Source organism: Clinocottus analis, unplaced genomic scaffold (assembly GCF_023055335.1).
Source record: "Clinocottus analis isolate CAN_PGR_092001 unplaced genomic scaffold, fCliAna1.0.p SCAF_21, whole genome shotgun sequence".
In the NCBI taxonomy this organism is placed as follows: domain Eukaryota; kingdom Metazoa; phylum Chordata; class Actinopteri; order Perciformes; family Cottidae; genus Clinocottus; species Clinocottus analis.
Genome location: NW_027175943.1, coordinates 3,873,558 through 3,885,973, shown reverse-complemented (window position 1 = coordinate 3,885,973; position 12,416 = coordinate 3,873,558). Strand labels below are relative to the sequence as shown.

The 12,416-nt window shown below is 46.4% G+C and overlaps 1 protein-coding gene across 2 annotated transcripts in view; it reads left to right on the top strand.

The window, feature by feature from the left end:
* vax2 (ventral anterior homeobox 2) overlaps positions 1-4,798 on the top strand; it is a 20,835-nt gene extending 16,037 nt beyond the window's left edge. For both annotated transcript variants that reach the window (XM_068588035.1, XM_068588034.1), the window contains one exon: positions 3,131-4,798. In XM_068588035.1, coding sequence (XP_068444136.1) covers positions 3,131-3,622 — 492 coding nt within the window. In that variant the 3' untranslated portion in view covers positions 3,623-4,798. The remainder of the gene's footprint in view (positions 1-3,130) is intronic.
* Positions 4,799-12,416: the final 7,618 nt, after the last annotated feature.

The following is a 12,416-nucleotide window of genomic DNA, read 5'->3' as shown; positions in this document are numbered from 1 at the left end:
TGTTCTGCTGCTGTAAACACACCGAAGGCCTGAAAATAGTCCCCGACAAATGCACAATCTTCTCCTGTTTTGAGTGATCTTTGCTATAAACTACAGCGACTCCGAAAATGACTGAGCCCAAAACGAAAGGAGACAAAAGAAACCGTGTTTATTTCCTGCATTTGTATTCACATCTTCGGCAGTAGTCCATGAGATGTGGGCGCAGACACGTTCGGGTTGGTGTGTTCATGGGATTGCTTGCTAGACTTTCCAGTGTGTTTTTTTTTCTTCACATCAAATCCATCGCCACTCAACAAAATGAGTTTGACAAGCGGACAACCGCCATCACAGGTGTTCAACGTCGTGGACATTGGCTTCTAACACACATGATGATGTCGGGTCCGTTTCTCGGTGGTGCCATCCCAGTCTCGGTGCTAACCTCGGCCCCGGTGGCCCAGCATGCAGCGGGGCAGGGTGCAGAGGGCGAGTCCAGAGCAGATGCAGGTCACGCCAGATCCAGATCTCCCTCGGTAATCTCTGCCCCAGCGCTGAACCCTGGATCCCATTAAAAAGGATTTACATCCAATAGTGTAGATGTACCAAACGCAGCTTTGCTTTCTTCTCTTCTCATCGTTTTTCCACCTCTAATAAATCCCAGTAAAACGCTCGCAAGCTATTTTTTTTTTCATCCCCCCCCCTCCCTTCATCACCCTCACGAATACGCAGGAGGCCTGCGATGTGAACAGAGGCCCGAGCCACTCCCACAGCGCGGGCACGGCGGCGAGGGATTGGTGGGGTTTCATCTGTCGTGACAGCTTTGAGCGGCATGTGTGTGTTTGGCAGGCGGCGGCGCATGAGTACAACCCAGAGAGAGATTTCACGCAGGCAGTTTGTGAGCTAACGAGGAAGAAATGTAGAAGCAGCTACACGGAGATCATTTCTGCTGCTTCCCCCCCCCCTCCATCTCCACCAGCCCTCCCTCTGTGCCTCTTTTGGGTTTTCACTGTAAGACTTGCTCGCGTCATTATTCCTCTCTGAGCTGCCGGATCCTCTCCGATCCCATTATTTGTGTCGTGGTCTGTTGTCAAAACTATGATCTCACTTGCCCCAGCAGCCCGTTGAGCCTTCGCAGGGCAGTGATACGATAGTCATCACCGGCCTGATTATCTCCGCACAATCGACCGCTGTGTTTGGCTTCTAACTTCTAACACCCACCTGGGCTCTTGGTACCTGCGCTGTTTTAGGAGAGAAAGTAGTGCCAAATGCACGAAGGTGCCGCTCGGGAGAGAGTCAGAGGGTCTGGTGGCAAAGCAGGAAGTAGTTCTTCTTCTGCACCTCAGAGTCAACTCTGATGTATTCATGTTGCACCTTTTTATACAAAATAAAGAAAAGTATAGCTTTATAAGTCAACGTTGTGTTGCATCGGTGGAGCTATGATCCTCATTTAAGAGCAGGTGACAGTCAAGATATAATCTAATTCAATGTGTGTTTAAAGATTTTTAAGAGACATTTCAAATCCAAAACGCACAAAAACGGTTGTTTTCCACCCACAGCTCCATTAACTGTGTGTTTATTGATGATGAATGATGATGAAACTTTAAACTATCCTTCAGGCTGACTCCTTTCTGCTTGCAGGACATTCTCAAATCCTGTCCGATCCCCACGTATCAGGGATTAGATTACTGGGATTCTACGAAAAATGGCAAAGAGGCCGAGGCCACGCTGTAAACAACGGATGGACAGTTATTTACAGTGTGCGTAAATCACTTTTTACACTCGTGCTGGTGAACTTATTTGGCCTTTTATGACGTCGATCTTTTTAAGAATGTTCGTCTTATTTGTTGTCTTTATTGACAGATTACACAATTTAATAGCGACGACGCAACTCTGGTTTTAACACTTCAATCGACGCCACGATGACGAAATCAGAAGCTTTCAAAGATCAAACTTAATAAATAATAACGTCATTTATGATATAACAAATGTCCCAAAAATCACTGATTCTCGCTACTCAATGGGACAATTTACAGTGTTTCACTGTTTTATTTCATTTACAGACGTTTTTATAGATGCTGTGAGTTCAGGACAGTTTGGAGACATTACCTCGAGCTTCAGGAAACCAGGATGAGCGTCGCTTCACTATTTCATGACTTTATTTGATGATGAAAGCGATGAAGATCATTTATGTCAGAACTGTTGTGAATAAGTAAATATTTAACTCAGTAAAAATGACACTGACCTACTTATCATATATTCCCTTGTAAAGCTTACGATGCTGACGACATGAAGGATTGGTTTTCTCTCTCTAATCTCATTTTGTGAGTGATTGAATGTGTCACATCTGTAACTGTGTATCATGCGGCCGGCGCTAATATTGCATTTCAACATAACAAGTAGATGAAAACACTAAAGTAGGGCCCGAGTGAAGCCACTGGAGCGAGTCTGCAGTGAAACTCGGTCAGGATGGTATACATTTTTCATGCGCGCGATTCCTCTCGGAGGTGGCGGCCCTCCGTGCAGCGATCTGCCGTGACCCCGGCGTGCCCTCCACCTCGGCATCCCACCGAGCCCCGCGACTTTTCCACACGCTATACATTAAAGCTACGCCGCGCGCCATCAATTAAACAAGCCCAACAAGGACAGGCAGAGTTCACGGAGCTTTTTTTTTTTTTTTTTTTACTCCTCCTCCTCCTCAATCTGCTGCGCGGGTGGCGTGACGGCTCGCGTGAGGGGGGAACGCTGAAGTACGCTGCCGTGAGAGAAGGCGACGGTTTCAGATTATGACATTTTATTTAGTTTCATTTTACCTTCTCACCTTGTACTCTGCTGTATGAATAGCTCTGGTATCAGATTACGGCATCTCTGCTTGGTCCTTCCCGGGTGCGTGCGTGTTTCACTGCTCCAGTGCGGCGGTGTTAGCGTGCTATCGCCGCTCTAGCGAGCCGTTAGCGCTCATAGCTCGTCGCAGCAACGATACGCATCGAGCGGCGGTCACCAAGAAGTCAGCCGTACGCGTGTTGAGCCTGTGTGAGCGATCAACTTTTTTGGGGTAAACGGGGGATAACGTCAGGACGACGTCCTGCGATGATGTCACAAAGACCACCGGCCTTTTGTAAAGTCTTTAATTCCTCTCCCTCCTGGTTGTTTTCAGGTCAAGGTGTGGTTCCAAAACCGCCGGACCAAACAGAAGAAGGACACCACCAAGGATTCGGACAAGCGCTCCTCCTCCTCCAACGAGTCGCTGGCCACCTGCAACATCCTGCGCCTCCTGGAGCAGGGCCGCCTCCTCTCGGGCCCCATCCCGCCCAACTCCCTCCTGGGGCCCCCGCACCCCAACAACGGCTCCCTGCTGAGCAGCCCGGGCGGAGGCTCCTCCACCTCCCCGGGGATCAGCGGCGGCACCCCTCCCAGCTCCCAGCCGGGCGGCACCTTCGGGCTGTCGCTGCCGTCGCTGGGCGGCACCCCGCCGTCACCGCGGCTGGGCATCCCGCCGCACCACTCCCTCTGCTTCTCCATGCCGCTGCTGGGGGGCGCGCACCACGAACTGACGTCCGCCTACGGCTGCGGCTCCTCCGCGTTCGAGCCGTACATGCGGCTGGACAGGAAGGAGTCCGATCTGGGAGGGAAGAAGACGGTTTCTTAAAGGGCCCTCCTGGAGGACACGTTCTGTCTTTTTGATGGACGGCGTTTCCCCTCAGATGTTCACTCCGCTGCCTGTTTGACATTGGAGCAGTCCGGAGAGGACCTGGATCAGGAGAGACGTGAGAAAAAAGAGGAAGAGACCGAGTTCCCCGTGGCAGCCTTTTGTGCCACAGAACTGTTGGAAACACAAAATGGTGAAAAAGAGACTCCCACATAAAAAAAAAAGAAAAAAACGTGTGATTTTTTATTTTTTTGTGTGCAAAAAGATGCCGTGTGTGTGTGTGTGTGTGGGTTTTTTTTTGTGCGTGAAATCTGATAGACAGATGTTTTTATCACCACTCTCTTTGCAGTGGTTTCAAGTGACTCTTCACTTTTTGTCCTGTGTGTGTGTGTGTGTGTGTCTGTGTGTGGGTGTGCGGTTTTCTCTCTATACAAGCCTTCATTTACTGTTCAGGAAAAAAAAATAATACTTGACTTAGATAGCGCAGCTTGAATCAGAGTCTGAATGAGAAGAGCGGTAGACAGCAGTTTGTACACGTTTCAGTACAAATGGCCATGTTTGATTTTTAGTTCATGTGCTATCACAATATGGAAGAAACACTGAAAAAAAAAAAGAATCGTAGCATTTAATATCAGTCTGTTTGGTGTCCAGCAGTAGTTATTTTGTAAATTCTTGATTTGGTTGTGTTTGTGTATGAAATAACTTGTGGTAGAAGAATCTGGACAAATTGTGCAACAAAAAAAAACTCACATATCTAGATCTGATAGTTTTAATATAAAAGAACATCACAGGCCCGACGAACCCAGAGTTTCAGGCTTTGACTTTGAGGAAGAGTTTTGAAAACATCTGGCACCGTTTTTGGAGATTTTCAATTTTATTTTTCTTAAGCAAACTTGTGAAAGGCCAGAAATGAAAGGAGTCCATGAGTCTCAGCCACAACTGGATCCAGAGGTTTCTGCTTTGACTTGAGTTCATCGGTGTAGAGCTGCAACAATTAGTCGATTCATCGATTCATCGATTAGTCCATCCACGGAAAATTTGACTATTTTGATCGACTTTTCTTTTTTTTCCGTTGCCATTCATCAAGCAAAGATACCAAACATTGTCTTCATTCCAGTTCCAGCTTTAAAAAGAAAAAACCTGACACCTTGCCGTGCGTCTTTGTCACGCGTGACAGCAGCTGGTGATTTCTGTTTCATTTGAACATTTCACAGACTAAACGATTAACCGACGGTTATTCTCACCGTCGGTTCATCGTTGCAGCTGCTTCGGCCGTGACCTGCGGCGCTCGCAGGATTTGCTGCTGCTTCACCCCCGAGTCTCATTTCTCTTCTTCGTAAATTGCCCAATTTCTGGTTCTGCGACATCATAAGTATCCGTGAACCACGAGAAATGTCTACAGGAAACCTTTGCCTGCGTGCACATGCTTAGGATGCAGCATCACATGTGAAAAGTTGTATTTGTAACGGTAATTTATTTTTCTTTAAATTGGTATTTGTGTTTGCGTCATGTTCCCCCCCCCCCTTTGATGTTTTATGACTTTTGGCTCGGCCTCCTGTTGGACGTCAGAAGGTTTCCTCCGCTTGCCCCTCATTGAAAGCACTTTATGTTTGTAGGTTTTGATCCATCCTTCTGCATCTCCCACCTCTAACCTCCCCGCTGAGAACCGACTGCAGAACCTCCCGGTCCGAGTTCAGCGCCAGTTCATTCTCACAAGGGTGTTTCTTTCAGACTTTAACCCCTTCAGGTGTGAAAAATCCACTAGCTTTTCCATGAAATGATTGTTTTGAACCTTTTAAAAAACAGCCCAACGTTGAGCCGCACGGCTCCGTCGCACATGTGGATGAAACTCATGCACGACAGGCTGAAGATGAAAGAAACAGCTGTAATACCCCCCCCCCCTCCTCCTCCTCATACGATGCCATTTTATACCAGGTTTCCTTGTCGTCCAAAGAAAATCAAAGCTCACCTGCGAGAACCTGCGATTCCCACCAGCTTGCCCTCAATTTGTGCGTGTCAGCCGAGCTCCTCGTCCCTTTTCACAATCTGTCGTCTGTTCGCGGCCCTTCATCTTCACCTCTTATCCCCCCCCCCCCCACCCCGACGTGTCCCATTCATTTCCAGGTTTCCTCCTCATTGTCCGCTTTAATATGTTTTCCCACCACGCTCACTAAAAGTAACTATTTTTTTTTTAAAAACGGACACTCCCGTGACACCAATTCAAAAGAAAAGCCGCTCACGAGTGAAGGCCGGGCTCCGGCTCCGGCTCCGGCAGCCCGGCGTGTCCCCCCCCCCCCAACACGTGGAAAGGTTCTGCCCTCGGCGGATGACATCAGCCCCGTCTGGCGGCTCGCTCGGGCCTCTTTGCACCCGTGTAGCGCCGCGCCGCTAGCAGGAGATCGGTTGTTGTTGCGTTCAGGCCTCGGCGGCGCCACGAGAAACCCTGTTAGCCACTCGCGGCTCTTTACGGCGGCGCACCCGTGCTGTTGTTGAACACTGTATTATTTTCTATAAGCACCATCCATAATTCACGCGCCGCCGCATCAAATATTAAGCGGAGAGATGGAGCTGAGAGGTCAGGAGTCTTGCTTCTCGTGTCAGGCCGCTGTTCGCTGTCTCCGTTTTCCTTTTTTTTTTCCTTCTTCCTTCTGGAATACTAAACAACTGTGTTGCATGATTTAGAGCCACACACAATTGTCGATTAAAAAAAAAAAAGCTCTAAAACTGCTGTAAAAAAAAAAAAAAAAAAAAGTTCTCGATCGATTCCCCATTTTCAGTTTCGTGAGCGGAGAGGGATTCTGCGTGGAAGAGCAGCGTTTCCCTCGCCGCTCGCGATGGGCGCCGGCTCCATACCCTGTCCCCCCGTGTGCGGTGGTGTTTTTGTGATGTGAATCTGCAGTTACTGTGTTGTGCGCTCGGTCACTCGGAGGCTACTGGAGAGCAGCTTCAGGTGGAGCTGGAGGGGAGAAGGAGGGCGACGCTGTCCTCGTCTCCAGCAGAAAGAAGCTTTGTGAAGCCTTTGCGTCTGTGAAACGAAGCCTTTTTGTTTTCATTTTTTTCCATCGGTTCTTCTTTAGCTTCTCTTTTTTGTTGTTGTTTTCAGGCCGTTTCTTCTCGTTCCAGCTGAGTGGAAATGTTGCTTTTGTCGTGTGCAATGTGTGACATCTTGCACTTGGGTCTCCACCTTCTCAGAAGCATGGAGGGCCTTCTGGCGGCTCTGCAGCGCGTCGTTCGCTTCTCTGATGGGTGACGTCCTTTGAGATTGTGTGGAAATGTTCCTTTCTTTTAGAAATGAACTCTGCTTGGTTTCTGTTTCTTTTCTTTATGCACAGTCGAGGTCCTGCATAGGCCATAACTTCTTTTGTTTAAGCAGTAAAAGTTACTTAATGTCAAGCTAATGGCACCAGCTACTTATGATGAACAAACGCTATGTACATAGATATAAATTTATATATGAATATATATAAATGGGTCTTTGCACAAGTTATCTCCATGTCTGCTCCAATGTGATTTTAACAGGAAAACAAAAAAAAAACAAAATGCGACTGAAGATTCTGACAAAAAAGACTTTATATATGCTTTACAATTCTTTGTCTCATTAACATTTTGCACTTATTTAAAGAGGCTTACTTCTGTTTCTGGGCTGACAGAGCTGTTTTCACGCTCGGCCAAGATATTGTACAATATGTATATGTATTTTTATTCATATGCATATAAATATATGTCTATGTAATTTGCCTCCTGTGTTTCTCTTTTCTTCATTTTCAGACGTGTCGGGTGGCTTTTAGAGGACTATTCAGTGGAAATGTTCGTTTCTGGTTGTATTCTGTCAACGAGCATTGTATCCACGCCGAGGATATCGGGCAGTCCTTTGCTTTATTTTGATATTTTATTGAAAACCTCGTCGTCTTTGTCCTTCCCATCAGCGTGGAAAAAAGCATCAAGGCAGTGGGCATTTCATCCTTTCAGGTTTCTCTGCCGAGGCTTTTAAATAGTTTGCACTTTTGATTTTGTTTGTGGCAAACAAAGGCTGAATTGATGTGACCATGGGATATTAATTGGATAAAAATATCAAAAATATGTGGAATGATTTAGGCCATTCAGCTTCATGTCTGTCACTAATAAAAAAATCATATTTACATGAAAACATTTTTTTATTCGAGGGAAAGTTTGACACAGAAATGCTGGTGAACCTGCAGTCTTGATCGACAACATATAACGTCACACAAAGAGGCAACTATTGCACTTCTGACTCCAGTAAGTGCTTTGCAGATTCAGATTATTAAAACAAAATAGAATCAATGTCGTGTTTTTATGGCTTGAGATGAGACTTAAGGGAAGTGAGAATAAAAGCTACCGGGCAGTAAGGACATTAATACTAATCTCCATGTTTAGCTGCAACATTAAAGTGATTAATAATCATTCTGAAATGGGCCAATCTGCATTATGAGTACTTTTACTTTTGCAATTTTAATGTGTTGTTATGCAAACACTTCTGTACTTTCACTTCTCTCAATGCAGGACTTTTACTCAAAGTATTTTCACACTTTCAATGAAGTGAAAGTACTTCTTTTCCTCTTCACAGCCAGAAGCCTGAATGACGCAGCACCTGTCACACGTTACCTGCACCGGCAAAAGAGGGACGCCGGCTGTGTGGCGTTCAATGTCCACGTTCAAAAGACCAGAAAAACGGGTTCAGCTCACTGATTTAAACCTTTAAGCAAAATCCCACTTTACTTTTCTTCTTTTTTTTTTCTCGCATTATTTCCAACCAAAACTCCACCAAAAGATGTGTCGAGTCTGACTAATCTGCGAGGGAGAGAACAAGCAACGCATGTCCCCCGGACTTCAGCCAGGGGAACTTTTCCATGCCGGGACAATTGATCCGCAGGGTGCCAATTATAGTGATTGGCACCTTTATTTGAGCGAGGAAAAGGCGAGAGGGCCGGCAGAAAGGAGACCAGATGGGTGGCCTGCTTCAGAGGAGGGGAGGAGGGCCGGGCCGGAGGAAGACACGATGGTGGGAAACCGCTTCCTGTGAGGAGCAACACGGCCCGCTAATTGGGTTTTTATTAGTGCTTTTAATTGGTAATCTCTCATTAGCGGCCATATTACCTAATAGATTTAAGATTATGCTTTTTAGCTGCGTGTGTGCAGCAGAACAATGAACTCATGGAGTTATATTATATCTGTGTATGTTGGGAGTTACTGTGTTTTAGACGCGATTTGGAACATAAAACTCTATAAGGATGTGAAAGCGAAATGTAATTTGGCAATTATTTTAGAAATATAAATGAATTGGCACATTTGCATTTCTTTATGTCCATTTCAAGTCGGTTAGTCAGCTGCGTAGAAAGTCTTTAATAACAGATTCAGATTCGTTTCTCTGTTAAACAAATTGTCAACAATTGTCATTTCCCAGTGAAACTCGGGTATATGTATGTTATATTAATTTAATCAGTTTTGGAATAAACAGTAGACTTATATTAATGCTGAAACTGGAAACTTGTAACTACTAATGTAAAAAAAAACATGATATGAAACAATGTTTTAGCACATAATGAAAGATAATGGGAACATTTCATTTTATTTCCCTGTATTTAGTCTTCATACGCAGTACATGAACATCTAATACAGTATTTATATCTCACTTTAATTCTATAATTATTGTATTTTTAAACAACTATAATAGACATTGCTGTATGAATAGCAAATTATTTACAATATAGTAAAATCTAACTTAATAAACACTACAATATAGTGTTCATTAAGCGTTTAATAAATCGTGGAAATTCAATCATGAATGTTAAATAGTCAAATCTTTACCATACATGAAATATTAACAGATACAAAATAAAATATATATTTTTTCTTCAGTACAAACCAATGAGACGGCAGAGCGACAGGAAGCAGGACGGTGTGTGTGTCATGTGAGGCGTTGTAAACCGAGCAGCAGATCGTTTCCACGTCAGCACTTCAGAGCTGTTTGTTGTGCATCAACAAATGAACTCTCAGCTCCACGTTGCCTCTGTTTTATTCTCTCTAACAGCCCCGTATGTGTTTGTGTGTGATTGTGGAGGGTCCACAGACCTTTAGGAATGCATCACTTTCCTGCCACCCCAACCTTTCCTCCCCCTCCTCTCCTCCCTCCTCCCTCCTCCCTCCTCCTCCTATAAAGCAGCTCAGCGGCCCACCGGGGGGGCTCCTTCACTAATTAGGGTCACTAATTGGGGGTTGGCCGGGGCAGAGACCCCTCCACACCTGCACGGTCATGTGACATTCAAAGAGGTGCGTAGGGTCAGGGGTCACATAATGGGGGTGGGTGGGGGCGAGAGGAGAGGGAGGGTTTGGATTAGTCTGACTGAGCAGACGAGCACAGGGGTTAAAGCAGCGAAACGGAGGGAAACACTGTGGACGAGTAGCGGGGTGTGTTGCCGTTAAACAAACTTGTGCGGTTTAGATTTTTTTTTTTAAATGTCCTCAGCGACACCCGACAAAGGTTCTCTGGCACGCAAATGACAAAAACAGAAAAAAAACAAGTTGAACAAAAAGGTGAAGAGATTGTTTGTGTGTCGCGCACAAGAAGAAGAAGAAGAAGACGAAGACGAAGAAGAAGAAGAGCGAGGGCGAAAGAGTGAACGACACGTTGAGAGAATTCGGGGCGGGGACACGCATGCCCGGTCAGAGGTTAATTGCCAGCTGACCTTTCGGGCCGGACGGCTCAGCGGAGGCCCCGAACCCGCCCGCCTCTCCGGGCTCTCGTGGACTAAGTGACGTCTGCCTGTTTTGACACGGTTCACACAAGAGTCGGGCTTTAAGCTCGCCGAAGAGGTTCACAGCTGCATTCCTGTGAGAACCGAACCGGCCCGGGAACCTTTCCAGAGAGAGAGAGAAGAAGAGACTCTGGCTCCAAGGGTTACAAAAACAAAACAATGAAATGCTGCAGAGGAGGGATGTGTGACGATGAGATAGCAATACATGACGCACTTAATGAAGGCAGTGAGATGTGTGCATTCAAATACCAAATATTATACATAAAAGTCAATTGTCTGTGGGTTTCGTCGCCCGGTTTTAAAGGACGGTATTTTGACTCCTCGCAGGAGCAAAAGAACAAGTTCAAGCATAAATTCATGACGGCTGAATCCCATTTCGCAGCTTCAGTTTCATGTCCCGGCTTTCACGTCCTCCTGAGACGCTCGACAGTAACTTCTGCGCTTTTTGTCGCGCTAAAAGTGTCTCCACGTGCCTTTTTTTTCACAGCGGACATTTTCATCGTAGCGACGCAGTCTCCGAGACATGCCGTTCAAATGGATGCATGTGTACATCCGTAGACAGCTGTTCACCGTGAAAGCTGAGCAGCGACACACAATAATAGTACTCACAATCTGATGGAGATCATGTGACAGGATGGAAAGCTGGAGAAGAGCTGCGAAATGGACCTGCTGGCGGGGGTCGCGTTCACGACGAGTGTTTCCAAGATTAAGAATGAACGTTCTCCCCGTACACATCAAACTGAGCTGCAATAACTGCTTCTTGTGTCAGATTTAATAGAAACAATCATGTGTTTGCATGTGTTCGCTGTCATATTACTGAGGATGGTTAGTTTTTTTACTGATGCATTGTAGTGCAAAAGAAAACACGCTTGCATTACCTGAGGATGAAACATATTTTCAGCCTATTGTACACAACAAAAGCATGTTTTCAGTCCCATCAGCAAACCTATATTCAAGGCCTAACACGGGTCAGACATGTGGACAAACAGGCGTTTAGACCAAAGAAATGCGGGACACACACACACACACACACATCTCGTGACAACACATCATTGCACTGTTGCCATTTTCAATTCCTCCACCTTTCACAGAGATGAATGAATCCCGCCGCGGCAACAAAGAAGCTCAGCCGAAGACGCGTAAAGTTGAGATGACAAATTGTCTTTTTAGCCTTCGGCGCGATCACCCCGAGCGATGGCGTAACCGGACGCCACAGGCTTCCCCTCTCTTTCACTCCCGAGAGCGACTCGACTGCCTTATTGTGCTTTTCAATTTACACGTTTCCGTTGTCTTCAAGGACGCTTCCCCTCCTCATCTGCTGCTTTGTCAGCACGTCGCCGTCACCTCTCCACCTCCGCCTTTACGACCGTTTAGTGTACATTCAGATGATGTGAAGCCGGCAGCGAGCGCGCGGAGAGCATTCCAGCGCTGTTTTGTGGACGGAGCTGCAGATAGACTTCGGCCTTGGGCATAAAGCTGCTTATGTGTGGGCGGCCATTCCTGCGCTTATCTTCCTCGATTAGGTCAGTGGGTTGTTAGAAAGTGATCACGCCTCAAGGACACAAGATGGCACCTTCGCTCGTCTCCTGGAGCTCAACGCAGCCGGCCTCTAAAGCGCTGATCTTTCTCCGTTAGCCGCCGCAAACAGTCCTAAAACCTTGGGACTCCCCTTGAGTTACATGACGCTTGATGAATTCTGCTTTTATTTCCACAAAGTCTTTCAATTTCTTCCTCTCCCTTCACTTCTTGGAGTGACGCGCGCCGCTAATGCACGGCAGAGTGCCTCCTGCGCTAATGAATGCAAGTTTGCGAGCGGAAACCTTCTTGTCTTCCGTCGTCGCCGTCGCACACTTCAACACCCCGTCAAGGCAAAACCGACAAAAGCTAATCGGAGACGCCGAGAAAGAAATAACAGGCGACGGCGAGCAGAGTGCAGTCCGTTGTGAGGAACGCAGCGTTTGGCCTGAAAGACTTTTTGTTAAGTTGATCTTAATAGAGAGCGCGCATGTCTTAAGCATCTC